At 45.7% G+C, this 17818-nt stretch overlaps 1 protein-coding gene across 7 annotated transcripts in view; it reads left to right on the top strand.

Moving 5' to 3' along the window:
- Positions 1-17818, top strand: part of LOC117409384 (zinc finger protein 638-like) — a 52703-nt gene that overhangs the window by 25421 nt on the left and 9464 nt on the right. For 5 of the 7 annotated variants that reach the window (XM_034015359.3, XM_034015354.3, XM_034015353.3 and 2 more), the window contains 4 exons: positions 346-1773; positions 2019-2081; positions 7776-8264; positions 8542-8752. In XM_034015359.3, the coding sequence (XP_033871250.3) occupies positions 346-1773; positions 2019-2081; positions 7776-8264; positions 8542-8752 (2191 nt within the window). The remainder of the gene's footprint in view (positions 1-345; positions 1774-2018; positions 2082-7775; positions 8265-8541; positions 8753-17818) is intronic. The other 2 variants (XM_034015356.3, XM_034015358.3) reach the window with 2 other exon arrangements.

Below are 17818 nucleotides of genomic sequence, written 5' to 3' on the forward strand. Positions count from 1 at the left end.
TGTCACCAGGCAGAATTCAAAAATTGTTATCCCAAGCTGCATTTCTTGATCAGGAGGTGCTATGCATTGACATTCTACAAAACCTACATGGGTCCTGTGAATTTAGAACACTGATAATCTGTTAAGATGAAACCTGTTATCCGCTGTATATAAAACTTAAGCAAAACACAAAAACACTTTGTTACTGTAGTTCTGTAGATATTAACACAGTTCTGTAGCTCACTGATGCATAGCCAGCTGTATACAGAACTACAATAACAGAACCTATTGGATAGGTTGCAGCTTTAAACAGTAACATTCTCCGAGATGTTCAGTCAGAAAGTAATCCCATTCCTGATCTTCCAGATCAAAAAAGAGCCAAATCAAAAACCTGCTGAAGCACCCAAGAAGACCACAGCTGCCAGTAAACCTGCAACTTCAAGCAAGACTGCGGTTACAGCTCAGCCTACCCCCAGCTCAGCCTCAGTCACTGCAACACCATCTGTCGCCGCTGCCAGTGTCTCCACAGTGCCGAGTCAACCAGTAGTTACCAGCAAACCAGATCCTGCTCCTCTACCCACAAGTATCAGCAAGCCTGACGCAACCAGTGCTACAGCAAATGCTAGTGAGCCCACAGTAGCTACTGAGTCAGTTGATTCCAGTCAGCTGAAAACTGATTGCAAAGATGCTCTCACAGCAACTGCAGATACAAGCAAGCCTCTAGAGACCAAGGGCCTCAAAGAAACAAGTACAGCCATAAAGGGCTTCAACTCAATGACTGATAGCTCTCGTAAATCTGGAGGGCTGACAACAGAGCAAAGCAAAACAGCAGTTTCGAAGACTGAGGCTCCCAGTGCCAGCTCCCCAGCAGCAGCCTGCAGGCTTCCTGTAGCGAAGAGTGAGCCTACAATTACCAGCCTCTCCACATCCACCAAGCCAGCAGAGGACATCAACCGATCTAAATACAGCAGTCTGTCCACTTTAGCAAGCGAGACCACAAGCAACGTCACGGTTACTAGCCCCCCTGCACAAACAAGCAAGCCAGCAAATGAAAATACAACTACATCCACAGTCAACGTCACAGTGATCTGTGAACCTGGGGCTTCTTTGAATGATGTAGAGGCAGTTAAGACCCAGGAGATGACAAGCCTGCCCTCTCCTGACTCCCAGGTGAGCACAGAGGCTCCTAGAGACGCTCCTGAAGAGATGGACACTGCTCCCTCCTTGGTAACCGATGATGTTCTAAAAGCCCTGGAAACTGCAATACAAGGAGGTGGTGCTCTATCTACAGTAACATGTGGCAGTCTGCCTGATGGTCTGGCTCAAGAATTGAACGGTTCAAATGCAGGCAAGTCTTCAGAGGGCAGCAAAGAGACGGCACCTGCGGTGACGGCCTCCGACACCAAATCTAATCCGGAAGTAGTCAAAGAGGAAACCCCAGCAGCCACTGATAATGCCGTAGACACCGTAGCCCCTGAAAAACCTAAAGCTGTTCAAAGCAAGAACAATCCCAAACTGGCTAGCAAGGAGGCCAGCCAACAGGCAAAAACCAGCGCAGTACCAGACAATACCCCCAGGACTAGAGAGACCAGGAGGACTGTGGCCAAAACGGAGCCCAAGAAGGAGGAGGGCCGGTCCAGCCCTGCACAGGGGGGCAGGGGGAGTGCGACTGGGAATCGGAGGGGCAGGGAGGTCTGCAGCCCAGCAGGGGGCCGCCGGGGAAGGGAAGTCAGGTGCTCCCTGCAGGACCAAGAGAAGGAGAGGAAGGCAACAAGCCATGGAGAGAAGCACAAGGTAAGAGAGTTGTAGGAAAAAGGGGGGCTGAAGTGAGTTTAAGGGTAAACTCTGCTCCTCTCTTTTCTATGTCAAATGTATAAAAAGCAGTCCCTCTGGATACAGTTCAGTATGAACATCTTCTGCCACCTAGTGATAGAATCAGTATTGGTATAAATGGTTTGAGCTTCTTTCATATCTAGTCTTTATACAGGTTTCCCATAACTTATTTGATTTTAATGTAACGCTTTATCGTTTTGTTTAAGAGTTATGGCTCTGGCAGGGCAACCAGGTCTACAAGGAGCAATGTAAAAACAGATCTGAAAGCGGTAAGAAAACATTTGAATCTGGGGCCATCCCAGTCCTTCTAGCCTATTTTTGTATTTATTTATTTATTTATTTATTTATTTATTTATTTTAATCAGTGGTTGCTAGTAGGTGTCCTGCTTGTGCCAAGTTTTACAGACCGAACATGATCTCACCACACAGAACTGTTGGTGTCTGAAATAGGGGTTTCTATGAACGCGTCTTTGAAGTTAGACTAGGAGTTTTATTTATTTTTATTCTCCAGCCACTAGTATGAAGCAAAACTGGATTTTGGACCCACAATAGCTAGCATCAATTAGAACGTACTGAAATATTTGCATCAATTAGTAAGTGTCTTTTAGTACTACAATATATTTTATGGTCGACTGTTCTTTCCAGGGCTTGAATTTCAGTGTGGGGATCACGGGAATCATGCATTTTCCAAGTTGATCCCTGTGGCAATGTGCCCCGCCCCTGTGTGTATTTCTAAGTTGTATGTTGCGTGTGGTGTGTTAATGTTGGTGTATAGAGATGGCTGCACGTGATATAAATGGGTGTGTGCAGCACGAGTTATTTAAAATGTATAATTGTATTTAGGCACGGGATTGCACTTCACTTCACGTGCATTTAAAGTATTTAATATGTGAGCACGAGGTTGCACATAATTAATTCACGTGCTGGGATTCAAGTGAATAATTAATTAGTAATTGAATCCCGGCACAACAGTATATATAGGTGTATGTTTCACTCACTCGGGGTTGTGTGTTCGAGAGTGGAGAACGGGAGAGAAAGTGGAGAAACAAAAACAACAAATGCTACTCGTGCGAGAGGGCTCGCACGATACTTGTTGGGTTTGTCCACGTCGTTTGTCTGTCTGTCTATTTACTTTGGCCAACACGCCGTTTTTATTTGCAATAAACCTGCGCAAGCAAGCGCCTTCATTCACTGTTTTCACTCGTAATTGCTGTGTTCATTTCCTGGAGAGACGGCTGCCGGGACCTGGAGGACCTCCTTGGGGGCCTCGAGGACAAAGGCTGGTGCCTTGCCTGTGGGGTCTAGGGACACACAGTGGCGATCTGCCCCTTTCAAGGTGAGGAGGAGGAGGAGGAGGTGGAACCGGCGCAGGAGAGGAAGGTAGAGAGAAGGAGTAGGAAGAGAAGGAGGAAAGGAAAGCTGCAACAGCAAACGCAGCAACAGCAGGAGGAGGTCGGGGATGATGGCTGGGAGGTTTTTTTAAAGAACCTCGCGGCAGAGTTATGCCCTGGCTGTGGGGCTTATGGGCACACTTTAGCCATATGCCCCACACAGTATGAAGAGGAGCGTCCAGCGCCCAGACGGGGGGACCGCGAGCGTCCAGCGCCCAGACGGGGGGACCGCGAGCGTCCAGCGCCCAGACGGGGGGACCTCGAGAGTCCAGCGCCCAGACGGGGGGACCTCAAGCGTCCAGCGCCCAGACGGGGGGACCGCGAGCGTCCAGCGCCCAGACGGGGGGAATGCGGAAATCCAAAGCCCGAGAGGCTGCTGTTCCCACCTTCACCAGCAGAGCAAGAATGCCTGCTGTCCCCACTTCCACCAGCAGAGGGAGAATGCCTGCTGTCTTCACTTCCACCAGCAGTGGGAGAATGCCTGCTGTCTTCACTTCCACCAGCAGAGGGAGAATGCCTGCTGTCTCCACTTCCACCAGCAGAGGGAGAATGCCTGCTGGGTCCACTTCCACCAGCAGAGGGAGAATGCCTGCTGTCTCCACTTCCACCAGCAGAGGGTGAATGCCTGCTGGATCCATTTCCACCAGCAGAGGGTGAATGCCTGCTGGGTCCACTTCCACCAGCAGAGGGTGAATGCCTGCTGGTATCACTTCCCCCACCATCACGAGGAGAGGAGCCGGAGTTGCCTCTGCCTCCACCATCACCACCAGCAGAGGGAGCAAGCCTGCTGTCCCCATCACAACCAGCAGAGGAAGAATGCCTGCTGTCCCCATCACAACCAGCAGAGGAAGAATGCCTGCTGGTTTCCCCATCACAACCAGCAGAGAAAGAATGCCTGCTGGTTTCCCCTTCCGAGACAGGGAGAACCGCACCCGTCCCCTGCAAGTGAGGTAGAGCTGCACCAGTCCCCTGCAAGTGAGGTAGAGACGCACCAGTCCCCTGCAAGCGAGGTAGAGCAGCACCTGTCCCCTGCAAGAGCAGGAGACTACACGCTGCTCCCACCTCCGTCGCCAGGAGACTACACGCTGCTCCCACCTCCGTCGCCAGGAGACTACACGCTGCTCCCACCTCCGTCGCCAGGAGACTACACGCTGCTCCCACCTCCGTCGCCAGGAGACTACACGCTGCTCCCACCTCTGTCGCCAGGAGAATATACGCTGCTCCCACCTCTGTCGCCAGGAGACTACACGCTGCTCCCACCTCTGTTGCCAGGAGACTACACGCTGCTCCCACCTCCACTGCAAGGAGCAGAGTAGCAGGAGCTGCCTCTGCCTCCGCCACCTCCAGGAGCAGGGCAGCAGTAGCTGCCTCTGCCTCCGCCACCGGCAGGAGCAGAGCAGCAGGAGCTGCCTCTGCCTCCACCACCTCAACCGCTTCCACCAGAAGGAGAGCAGCAGGAGCTGCCTCTGCCTCCACCACCTCCACCAGGAGCAGAGCAGCAGAAGCTGCCTCTGTTTCCATCACCTCCACCGGCAGGAGCAGAGCAGCAGGAGCTGCCTCTGCCTCCTCCACCAGCAGAGGGTGAATACCTGCTGGTTCCGCCTCCACCGTCGTGGGAGGATTGCTTACCCCTCCCACCTCCACCAGCAGAGGGTGAATACCTGCTGGTTCCGCCTTCCCTGCTGTGGGAAGACTGCTTGCCGCTCCCACTTCCATCACCAGAGGAGCTGCAGCTGAGTTTCGCTTCGCCCAAGGATGCCTGCCTCGCTTCGCCCAAGGATGCCTGCCTCGCTTCGCCCAAGGATGCCTGCTTTTGTTTGTGCAGTCAGTGTTCTCTGTTTTTTTGTTTGTGCAGTCAGTGTTCTCTGTTTTGTTCAACCTTTTTATTTGCAATAAACCGGCGCAAGCAAGCGCCTTCATTCACTATTTTCACTCGTAGTGCTGTGTGTTCATTTCCTGGTTCTGACGACACCACTCAGCCAGACTGTCACAATCCCGCAAATCTGCAACTTTCAGTGCGGGAAAATCCTGCAGAGATATTTTAAGACACCAAGCTACTGTATTTTTCACCCAATTTAGAATACCTGAAACGCTACAACACTCTCTAAGGAAGTGGGTGTCGGTGACGAAAGCACTATGAGCCGCATTCTGAGTAGTTCTGGTTAAAATACATAAAAGTAGTCTTGGATATTTTAAGTGCTGCGAAACTTTTTTCTCTCGTACATGATTCTCGGCCGCTATCTTTAAGGATTATAGAAACTCAGTACACTGCGGTAAGTAAACAGTTCTGTTGTTTTGCAAGCAGTGACTTTCGCTTTAACTGTTAAAACTCAGCCCCGTTCATTTTGGGGCGCCAGTGCACCTTAGGTTACGCACATATTACTCAGGCACCGTAAAAGCCACCTACCTAGCCACCTACATCATGGTTTGTTTAAAACTACTTACTCTGGGCTTTCCAAATACATATTCAGTGTGTGTATGCGGTACTCCAAGCCGGAACTACGATCGCCTGAAGTTATGCCTCTCATCATGTGACAGAGTTCACAGCTTAGGTTTAGGAGTCTTTTGCTCAGTAATTGTAGTAGCTAAACTGGAACAGGTGGTATCTTAGGAAAGCTGGAAGCTCAGCTCCCCCCCATGTTCATTTCATATTGAGGTTCAGTGGTGCAGGGGTGTTTTTTTTTAGCCATCTATGATTACAATATATATAGCAGTGACCAAACATGATTATGTTGAAAAAACGTTTTTTCTGTTGCAACTTACATAATATGAAAGGACATTTTGTGGCCTTTCATTTGATATGTTGCATGCATGCAGTACAAACTATCCAGTAGTTAAACATACATAAAACAGTGAAAAACAGGCAGAAATAGGGCTGAGTGTAAGCAATGGAGAGTGCTCTGTCTCACAATGATGAACAGCTTAGGTGTCCTGAAAGCAGCTTATTTTAAAGCAACACCAGTGTGAATGATTATGCAGTAAAAAAAAAAAAAAGAAATATAGATATATAGATATATAGATATATATATATAGATATATATAATATATATTGGTTTTTTATATGCAAAAGTGCCTTTTCTTTTGCCATTCCCCCCTAAAAGTTTGGAATCCCCTTCATTGGCTGCAGTATAGGGGGGAAATCCCCCCCAGCACACAAAAATGAAATTCAAGCCCTGCATTCACAACTTCAAACAAAGAAACAATAATTACAAAATCTCTTCATGCATTGTTTTGTAAATTTTAAATGTTATTTGGGTGTTAGGATGTGGCTTCAAGTAGCATGTTAATTTTATTTTACATTTTTGTTACTATTTCATGGTGTTTGCACTGTAGTCATTCCTAGTAGGGGTGTTATGGTGCACTGTGTATCGATGAATCATGATACTTTCTTTACATGATGTAACAGAGGTATGTGTTTCATTGTAGTTCACCAAGTGATTCTTGAATGAGGAATAACTGTTTCATAGTTGGTATGATCAAATCAAAATTGGCAAGCCATCTCAAGGCGCTTACCAAAGAAAAACATTTACAGTAAAACTTCAAATAATTGCCGGATCTCAAATAATCGTCTCTAATACGCACCGGGTCTGCTGGCAAATATTGTAAATAAACGGTGGGTCTCTGTCATTGACATTAAGGGCTAATTCTAGACTATTCCATGGATATTCAATCCTCAATAATTCAATCCAAATCATTATTTTATTACTATAACATCTCAAAAAAGCTCTGCAAATGTCTGTGTTCTCTGTGCGTTGTTTACTACAACCGCCCCGTTATCTGACACCAGGCCATGTATGACTATTCATGAGATACGCCTTTTTTTTTTTTTTTCCGGCTTGTCTCGGCTCCTGTCGCTCCCACTTGGCAATTGAATGGTTTTCTCGGCTTTTTCCGGAGAAAAAACGACTAGAAACCCATTTTTTGCGTTGCTGTAATGATGTCGGACCCAGTCCGACAAAGGACCTGTGAGGAATAATTGCAATGTCGGACCCAGTCCGACAATGGACCGCAAAGGGTTAAAACTGAGGAAGATGAGGAGCTTGAGCGTAATGAAGTGACAGTGATGAAATTGACATACCATTTTATGTATCGCGACATGCTTAATGTGATGTATCGTATTGTGACATGAGTGGATCGGGTTGTATTCTGTATTCTGAGTGGTTCTGGGTTCTGTTCCAATAGTCTCTAAATCTGCCTTTTACCTGGCTTTGAGCTTGTCTGGAAAATCCTTAGTGCAGAGTTTGAACAGTCTTCAACTCTTCCAGTCCCACCTACACTCTGTCAAGATAAATGTACAGTAGGTGGGGCTGGAAGGACACATTTTGACTTGATTTGAATGGAATGAGGAAGGCTGTGCAGCTCCCAGCACAGACTTTCACAAACAATATAACAATTCAGTGTTGGAGCAACAGAATCCAGAGCTGCTCAGAGTAATTGCAAACACCATAAAATAGTGAGGGGCAATGTGAAAAGCTATTTGAGAGAGGAGTTAACAGTGAAATGTGTAACATGTAATTGCTGCACCATCTTAGCAACCAGTCTAAAAGCTGGCATGTCTCTCTTCTGTTGCAGAAGGAGCAGGAAGCGGAGGATGAGATGGTTACCGTCAACCTGGACGAGTTCGTCACGGTGGACGAGGTAGTAGACCAGGCCGCAGCCCCCCAGGATCCCCTCAAGAAACTGACGAGGGAAGTGAAATGCAGGGAGCCCTCTCCCAGGCACCACTCCACTCCCTGTGCAGACCCCACAGCCAAGCGTAGCAGAATAATGGAGACCAGGGCTCCAGCAGCAGAACGCAGGCAGGTAGAAACCCCAGCAGCCGCCTCCTCCTCCAACGGCGAGCTGCAGGACAGGAAAAAGAGCGAGGCTGCGGCGGCCGCGCTGGTCACTCTGGACGAGGTGGAGGAGGATTACATCAACGATGAAGTCAAGGTGCAGCAAGGACTCACTGGAGTGAAGGACCGTAAGCCGCTGGTGACTGTGGATGAGGTGGAGGGAGGAAAGGGAGAAGGAGTGGGAGACGGCGATGGAGGTGAATCTGGGGCCTATCTTCCTGCTGAGGTATTGTTTTTCTCCAGACAGTCTGTCAGTGTAATTTTATTCGCCTTATTGGGGAATGTGAATCTTAAACAAAATGCACAATTAAAAAAATAAATAAATAAAAATAAACTTTTTAGGTATCTCATTTGAGACAGACCTTTTTTTTTTAATCCCTAAAACAATTATAAAGCTGTAAACATTTTCATTGTAAATATGAATCCAAAATGCCATCAGAGGCGATGTCGTCAGAGGAGTCCATGTATAATTAATGCAAAAGCTAATTTGAACCTTGTTGCAGCACTCCCTGGAGATGCAAGATGAGGAGGGAAATGCCTCGAGGCAAGAGGAGAGCGGTCCTCCCTCCTCTGCAGACACCAGCACACTGCCCAAGGGAGGAGGAGAGCACACTGTGGAGGACTTGAGCTTTGTTACTGTGGATGAGGTGGGAGAGGAGAAAGAGGAGAAAGCTCAAGCAACACCACCTGCAGGCAAGACGCCCCTTACACAAAGTATATGTGATACTACAAATAATCACTGTATTAGTTTTACTAATTACATGTATTTGTGCACTACAGCCTGTTTGTTACATCCCGCTGTGGCCTTGTGCCCCACGTGAAGCCGGCGGCTTGAGTCGCCCCTTCTTGGGGATCAAGCAACGCAAGTCAACTGACTGCTCTTCCCCAAGGCTGCAGTAGCTTCATCTGGAGTTATTTTAATCTTGTTTTGGCTTGGGAGAATATTATGTATAAATTAATTAATTGTATTATTGTATGAGAGAAATATTTTTCATTTCTCATTCTATTTCTGTTTTCACAGAGTACGCGTAGGCTTGTCTGCGTTGTGTGCTGCGGCACACATTTAGTGAGAGGAGCTGCTGGGCTCAGCAGCGCTGTGCAGGACCAAGAGGCTGCTTCAGGAATCCCTCCCACAGCATCTTGATGCTGTTTTGGTGACAGCTTTTGCATCACCATTATGAGGGCTGTTAGTTTACTAACAAGCAGGCTTCCCTCAATCTCGTGTGGGTACTGTTTGAGTGGTTTTGCCAGTAGCTTGTACAGGTGAGCATCCCTGTACATTGCTACCTGCAGTAACTGCAAACTGAGTACACCTGGAGCGAGGTCACCGACCCGCTTTGTTCTCAACCTGGTACCGAACCGGGACCGAGGTTACCGCACCGGTATGGTGCTGCTATAAACCGGACTGGTACTGTACCAGTTCCGACCCACTATCAGTCGGTGTTTACATCCCCAGTCTGTGTTTAGCAGCTGAGGTAGCTACGGTACAACTTGATGTACATTGCTTGCTATTTGCATAATGCCTGGGTTTTATACCTGTGACAAATGCAAGGCCACCCTGCCTGTAGAGGACAAGCACGGCAGATGCTCTTTCTGCCTGGGGCAGGCACACGCAAAGGAGGCACTCGCTGGAGAAACATCTCTCCCGCAACTCTACAGAGAGGTCTACATCTCTCACTCCTGCACAGCGCTCCTCCCCATCACTAGGGATGTCCTGTTGTACCACGATATTAACTCACCATGGTATTAATACCATAGCAAAAAATATTAACGTGATAACCGTGGGATCACGGAATTGTAAAGTCAGTCTGGGAGGCAGACTTTACCGCAGAATTCACCTGTATTGCATTGCTAGATGGCTTGACTAGTAATAAGGGAAAGAAACAATCGTAATGTAGTTTACACACGTTATTTATTAGAAAAAATACAACTGTTTAGTTAAATGAAAATTATAGAGGTTCACTTCATGGCTTTGGCTGGCATCAGTAATGATCTAAAGTAGTCTGCTGCATTTCTCCACCAGATACAGTATATGTTAAGCTCTGTTGAATTTTATAATTCACACCGTGTTCTTACGTATTATGGATTTACACTGCTGGAAAACCACTGCTTCATTGTACAGGTATGGATATAATGTGTCATTAAGCAAGTATAATATCCATGGAATAGTCTAAACTGGGTCTAGAATTAGCCCTTAATTGAGTCGTTAGACTCAAGTGAAATTAATGTAATTCACGAAAATATCCAAAAATATCACTGCTTGGACAATTATAAAAATAATAATTTCAAAAATACAGGGGCAGCTGTAAAAATAAAAAAAAATAAAAATGCTAGATGTGTAACTGGTCACATGACAAATTTCATCAAACGCATATTTAATTTATTAATCTTTAGTAATTTATCACCATACAGCAGTCCATCTCATATCCGACTGCTGTGGTGCCACAGTAAGGGCGGATATTATAAAAAGGAAGGCGTTTGGCAGTTGCCTCCAAGTAGTTTTTCTAATTGGTTTAACAGAAAGATTGACACTGTGGCGGGTTTTATTCTTAGTCAATCTGGCGCTTCATTGGTGCACTGTGTGTTCATGCTGTAGTGGACGTGGTGTGGTTCAGTCCACACTGGGTAAGAAAAGCGTTTTTCTGACATTTTATGTATTTCTAATAAAATTGCATCTCTAAACAAAGGAACGAGGCAAAGCCGCATTTGGAATTATTTTGAGGAACCGTGGTACGTAAGTAATTATGCCAAACAAAATTGCCGTACCACAAAAACACAAGTTCAGTGCTTCATCATTTGAAATGAAAACATTCAGAATTACTGTGGATGGAGTTACTGAATGCAGTAAAAAGCAAACATCCATAATGAACAGAACGCTCTAGATGGTGACTGTATACATATAACATGATTTTAAGTAGTGCTGGGACGAACACAGGATTTACATGTTAGGATATTTGCTCATAATTTAAATATTCGTTCCTATATTCGTTTTTAAAAAGTAGTAAAAGCCATTATATTGCTCAGAACACAGGCAGAGACCACATGGGCAGGGGGGGCGTGGCCTGTGTCTGTGCCTGTGTTCTACAGCAAGACATAAGTTTACAAACAAGAGGAGGTCATTCGGCCCATCTTGTTCGTTTGGTCATTAGTAGCTTATTGTTCCCAGAATCTCATGAAACAGTTTCTGAAGGATACCAGGGTGTCAGCTTCAGCAACATTACTGGGGAATTGATTCCAGACTCCAGCAATTCTCTGTGTAAAAAAGTGCCTCCTATTTTCTGTTCTGAATGCCCCATTATGTAATCTCCATTTGTGACCCCTAGTCCTTTTTGTTTCTTTTTTCAGGTCGAAAAAGTCTCCTGGGTTGACATTGTCAATACCTTTTTAGAATTTTGAAAGCTTATTCTTTGTTCAGGACTGAACAGATTCAATTATTTTAGCCTGTCTGCATATGACATGCCTTTTAACCCATTGCGGTCCTATGTCGGACCAGGTCCGACATTACAATTTTCCTTTTCCGGTCCAATGTCAGACCCTGTCCGACATCATCAAAAAGACATAAAAAACAGGTCTCTAGTCGTTTTTTCTCTGGAAAAAGCCGAGAAAACCATTCAATGGCCGAATGAGACTGATAGGAGCCGAGAGAAGCCAAAAAAAAAGGGGGCGGATCTGATCAATACGCATAGCCCCGGCACCACAGAGATAACACGGACATAAACAAACAAGATAGCTGCTTCTGCATCCAGCGCTCAAAGAATATCACTGACATTTGCAGGGCCTTTTGAGATGTTATAGTAATAAAATAATGACTGGAATCGCATATTGAGGAGTTTGGTGATAAAACGAGTGATCAGGAGATGATTTATCGGTGTGCCCGACTATGAAGAGGTATGTGAAAAATACAGCGAACAAGGGGTGGGGTGGGGTGGGGCGGGGCTGGGCTGGAGATGCAGTACTGAGTGTCCTGTTGATATGCAGTGCCTTTTAAACCTGTTTTACTGTGAAAAAAATACTTTTAAACAGCACGTCTAAAATAAACTGCGCATGTGAAAATAAATTGACCTGACGTGCTGAATAAATGGACCACAAAGGGCTAAACCCGGAATAATTCTGGTCGCTCTTTACACTTTGTAGAGCAGCAGTATCCTTTTTGTAGTGAGATGACCAGAACTGAACACAATATTCTAGGTGAGGTATTACTAATGCATTGTAAAGTTTTAACATTACTTCCCTTGATTTTGAAATCAATACTTTTCACTAGGTATCCGAGCATATTGTTAGCCTTTTTTATAGCTTCCCCACATTGCCTATATGAAGACATATCTGAGTCAACATAAACTCCTAGATCTTTTACATAGATTCCTTCTTCAATTTCAGTGTTTCCCATATAGTATTTATAATGGACATTTTTATTGCCTGCCTCCAGTACCTTACGCTTTTCTCTATTAAATGTAATTTGCCATGTCTGCCCAGTTCTGAATGCTGTCTAGATCATTTTGAATGACCTTTGCTGCTGCAACAGTGTTTGCCATTCCTCTTATTTTTGTGTCGTCTGCAGATTTAATTAGGGCTACTGATTTTTCACGATTGCAGAATCACGGACGGAATCGCGGAATTAGGCATTGGGAATGGAATTCTGCTTTGCAAATGCACCTTTTTTAAAAAAAATAAATAAATACTGCGCAAACAGTAAGAGTCCTTTACCACTGTTATTCTCCTATAAAATGGATTGCTTTGAAAACTACACTACCCAGAAGCCCAGCAGTGATGCTTGTATAAAACGTTTGTGTATGTTTATTTGGATCATTGGATAACAAGAAAACAGGTGGTTTTGTGGGCATTACGCTGATGGACTGTCTGTCTGCTGCGGCTCTGCCTGTGTACTGCGTGAGTCGAGTTGTTTAGAAAAGCAACTAGCTGTTTTGTGAGTTCTGTTCTGTGGAATAATTTTGGAGATGTATATACAGAAAAATGAAAAGTACCTGAAAAAAACAATAGTCATTTATTTAGTTATTATTGCAAATACCTTACTCCGTCACCCGTTCAACACAAGGAAACAACACGGTGGTTGAGGTGAGACCTTTAGTTTTATAACTTTATTACTTTTAATTTATCTACCTCTTTAATAATACTAAGTACTCTGAGTGCTTTTTAGTTTTTTTACTTGTGTTGCTATAACATGACTCTCTCTACTCTAGCTACTGTAGTAACAGAAAATGGTGAAAATTGTAGATTCAACAATGAGTGGACCAGTAAATACTTACTTATTTTACCAACTGTACCGAACACAAAGCCAGTGTGTTTATTGTGCAGTGAATGTGTGTCATTAGTTAAGGAATACAATATGAAAAGGCATTTTAAAACGAAACAAGGAGCTTTTGGAAATACGTATCCAGAGGGCACAGTAGTTAGAAGCTCAAAAGTAGAAGCGCTCATCTCTTCTTAACAGTTATACTATTGATATGTTGCATACATTTTAAAATGTTTGTAATGATACTACGTTAAATGTTCACACTGTTCTATTATTAAAGTGATATTCATATGGTAAAATGTGAAATATGAACATGAAGTTTGCTTAAAATGTGCAGAGTAAAATACTCTGGCCCGCCTACTCCTAACTCTTTTCCAATCTGGCCCGCTTAAATTTAAAAAACTAGTTGAAGAGCCCTGCTCTAACTAAGGCAACCCTATCTGTCCAGGGTATACGAGAATTAATCGTTTATGCGGGACTGTCAAAAGCTTTCTGGAAATCTAAATAAACCATGTCATATGCTTTGCAATTATCCATTGTTGATGTTGCATCCTCAAAAAAATCAAGCAGGTTAGTTAGACACGATCTCCCTTTCCTAAAACCATGCTGACTGTCTCCCAGGATACTGTTACCATATAGTTAATTTTCCATTTTGGATCTTATATCGTTTCCATACGTTTACATATAATAGAAGTCAGGCTTATTGGTCTGTAGTTACCTGGTTTGGTTTTGTCTCCCTTTTTGTGGATCGATATTACGTTTGCAGTTCTTCAGTCTGTCGGTACAACCCCTGTCTCAAGAGACTGTTGCATGATCTTGGTTAGCGGTTTGTAAATAACTTCTTTCATTTATTTGAGTACTGTTGGGAGGATCTCATCCGGCCCAGGGGATTTGTTTATTTTAAGAGCTGCTAGTCCCTTTAACACTTCTGCCTCTGTTATGCTAAAGTTATTTAAAACTGGATAGGGACATGTTGTCTGTATCCTCCTTTGTAAAAACTTGTGATAAGTGATCATTTAAAATATTTCTCTACATCTTTGAGACATTTTTCTTCCTCCTTGAAAGTTATTTTGCTGTTGTAATATTGGAAAAACTTTTTGGAATTTGTTTTAGCCCCCTTGGCAATGTTAATTTCACAGTACAAGTAATAATACAATTAAGAGCAAGATAAATACAATGACTTTGGTTCTAGCAAGTAAAAGTATATGGCAAAATCTGATTCAATAATGGAGCAGAAGTGTCAGTGATAGTTACATCAGGATATAATTAAATACAAAATACTAACACTTGTGACAGATTACAGTAATCTAAAGTACAGGATTAAATGCAGTAAAATAGGAAGCAGATAAGAGCAAGTAAAGCGCATTTAAGGAAGAGTGATAGTGTCCAGAGGGAAAAGGAGTTCTACAGGTGCTGTCTGAAGAGGTGAGTCTTGAGGAGGCTCCGGAAGATGGTCAGGGACTGGGCAGCCCTGACATCTGTAGGAAGGCCATTCCACCACTGCGGAGCGAGGGTGGAGAAGGAGCGGGCTCTGGAGGCAGGGGAGCATAGAGGAGGTAGAGCCAGTCTTCTAGTGCAGGAGGAGCGGAGAGGTTGAGTGGGGGTGTAGGGAGAGATGAGGGTCTGGAGGTAGCTGGGTGCAGTCTGGTCAAGGCATCTGTAGGCAAGTACAAGAGTCTTGAACTGGATGTGAGCGGTGATCGGGAGCTAGTGGAGTGAGCGGAATAGTGGAGTTGCGTGGGAGAAGCGAGGCAGAGAGAACACCAGGCGGGCAGCGGAGTTCTGGATGAGCTGGAGCGGATGGATGGCAGACGCAGGGAGGCCAGCCAGGAAGGAGTTGCAGTAGTCTAGGCGGGAGAGTACCAGGGCCTGGACCAGGAGCTGGGTGGCGTAGTTGGTGAGGAAGGGTCGGATTCTTCGGATGTTGCTCAGGAAGAATTGGCAAGTGCGTGCCAGAGTGGAGATGTGCTGGGAATAAGAGAGGCAGGGGTCCAGGGTGACTCCGAGATTCTTAGCGGAGGAGGAGGGAGAGAGTGTGGTAGATTCCAGAGGAATGGAGGTAGAGAGATCAGAGGAGGGGGAGGAAGGAAAGAAAAGGAGGTCAGATTTAGAGAGGTTGAGTTGTTATTGTTATTATTATTATTATTATTATTATTATTATTATTATTATTATTTATTTCTTAGCAGACGCCCTTATCCAGGGCGACTTACAATGGTTACAAGATATCACATTATTTTTACATACAATTACCCATTTATACAGTTGGGTTTTTACTGGAGCAAGCTAGGTAAAGTATCTTGCTCAAGGGTACAGCAGCAGTGTCCCCACCGGGGATTGAACCCACGACCCTCCGGTCAAGAGTCCAGAGCCCTAACCACTACTCCACACTGAGTTTGTGGTGATGCGAGTGCATCCAGGATGAGATAGCAGACAGACAGGTAGAGATACGGGAGGGGATGGTGGAGTCAGAGGTGGGGAAGGAGAGGAAAATCTGAGCATCATCAGCATAGAAATGGTATGAGAAACCATAGCATGCGATGAGAGGGCCCAGGGAGCGGGTCTAGAGAGAGAAGAGGAGAGGACCCAAGACTGACCCTTGGGGGACTCCTGTTTAGAGAGGGTGAAGTGTGGAGGTTGCTCCACGCCAGGTTACCTGGTAAGTGCGGTTGGAGAGGTAGGAGGAGAACCAGGCCAGAGCAGTGCCAGAGATTCCCAGGTCAGTTAAAGAGTTTGCAGATGTCTGAGATTTTAGAAGAGAAGAGGCAGTCATCAGAGGAGATAGAGGAGGGATAAGGAGAAGGTAGAGAGAATAGTTTACGTGTGTTGTTAGTGGAGGCTTGGATTACAGATTGGAAATAAGTACATTTAGCAGAGGAGAGAGTAGAGGAGAAGGAGGAGAGTGCGGTAGAGGTCTAGGGCAGTAGGGAGTTTGGTTCTCTTCCATTTCTTTTCAGGAGATCGCAGTGTGATTCTTGCTGAGCGGAGCGCAGAGGAGAGCCAGGGTTGGGGAGGGGAGGGGCCAGAAGGAGTCGAGGGAGGAGGAGAAGAGGGTGGAGGTAGCAGAGTCTACAGAGAGTTGTGAGACGGAGTCGATAGGAGGGAGGTGAGAGAGAGCAGTGGAGGCAAGGACGGGGGGAGAGAGAGCGGAGGTTACGGCGAGAGGTGACAGTGGGGGTAGGAGGAGCAGGGGGAGAGACGGAGAAAAAGAGATGAAATAATGATCAGAGAGGTCCAGGGGGGTGACAGAGAGGGTGGAGGGGCAGCAGGTCCTGGAGAAGGTGAGGTCCAGTTGACTGCCAGCTTTGTGGTTAGGGGAGGATGAAGAGAGACAGAAGTCGAAGGAGGGAGTAATCCGGCAGAGTGGCTGGGGTTGGAGAGATGGATATTGAAGTCACCTAACAGGACAGTTGGGGTAGACAGAGAGGGGAGGGAGGAGAGTAGATAGTCAAGTTCATCGAGAAAGTGAGCGAGAGGTCCAGGGGGGCGGTACAGTACAATTAGCAGGAGTTGACAGGGAGAGGTTAGTTGGACAGCATGAAATTCAAAGGTGTTAACAGAGAGTGAGGAAAGGTCGGAGTGGACAGAAAAGAGTAAGGAGGGAGAGGGAGAAGACCAGTCCCACCTCCCCGTCCAGTGAGACGCAGCGTATGGGAGAGGACGTAGAGAGAGGACAGGGCGGCAGGAGTTACAGTGTTATCGGGACAGCCAGGTTTCAGTGAGAGCAAGGAAATCGAGAGAGAGGTGGGAGGCAGAGATGAAATCAGCTTTGTTAGCAGAAGAGTGACAGTTCCAGAGTGCACCAGAGAGTGTGCGGGAGGGGGGGGGGGGGGGGGGAGAGGCAGAGGGATGAGGTTAGAGGGGTTGGAGGAGCAGCGGCGGAGAGAGTGCAGAGGGCGAGAGGATAAAACAGGGATGTGGGAGACAGTCATAGCAGGGCAGGCGAGACAAATAGGTACAGTGGGAGCGGTGGGGTGGAGGGTACAGACCTGACTAGTAGATGGCATCTTTCAGAGCGCTGTTAGGTTCGGATCTATTCGAACAGCGTCTCGGCGCAGGCCTCTCCTCGCTGGACTCCCACAGCTAGTCTCCCGGCTCTTTTGTTGCGGCTCTTCTGTTTGCTGGCGCTTCGTGCCTGATTTAATATAACAAATGGGTGGGAAAAGAAACAACTAAACTGTGTGGAAACCAATCAAATAGCAAATAAACCTCTATTCAATTTAACCACACTCACCTGGTACTAATCACACACTACCTCACTTAATTCAACACCACCTTACAATGTTACTGAATGTAGTTAATTTAAAATTACTTGAAGCAGAAACTTACCTATCTGCCTCAGACCCCGGTTACCTGTAGATATGATTTAAATGCTGACACCATGGCATAGCATTTAATCATTCATAAAAATGTACCAAAAGCACATCCCTAAACCTGACATTCAGAATGTCCCCCAATCACCAGTACAGTACAGTAAACAAAACAAACACGCGTAGTGACGGTTGGGCGGTTTCTACAGAACAGTATTCTA

The sequence above is a fragment of the Acipenser ruthenus genome, chromosome 2 (genome assembly GCF_902713425.1).
Source record: "Acipenser ruthenus chromosome 2, fAciRut3.2 maternal haplotype, whole genome shotgun sequence".
NCBI classification, from domain to species: Eukaryota; Metazoa; Chordata; class Actinopteri; order Acipenseriformes; family Acipenseridae; genus Acipenser; species Acipenser ruthenus.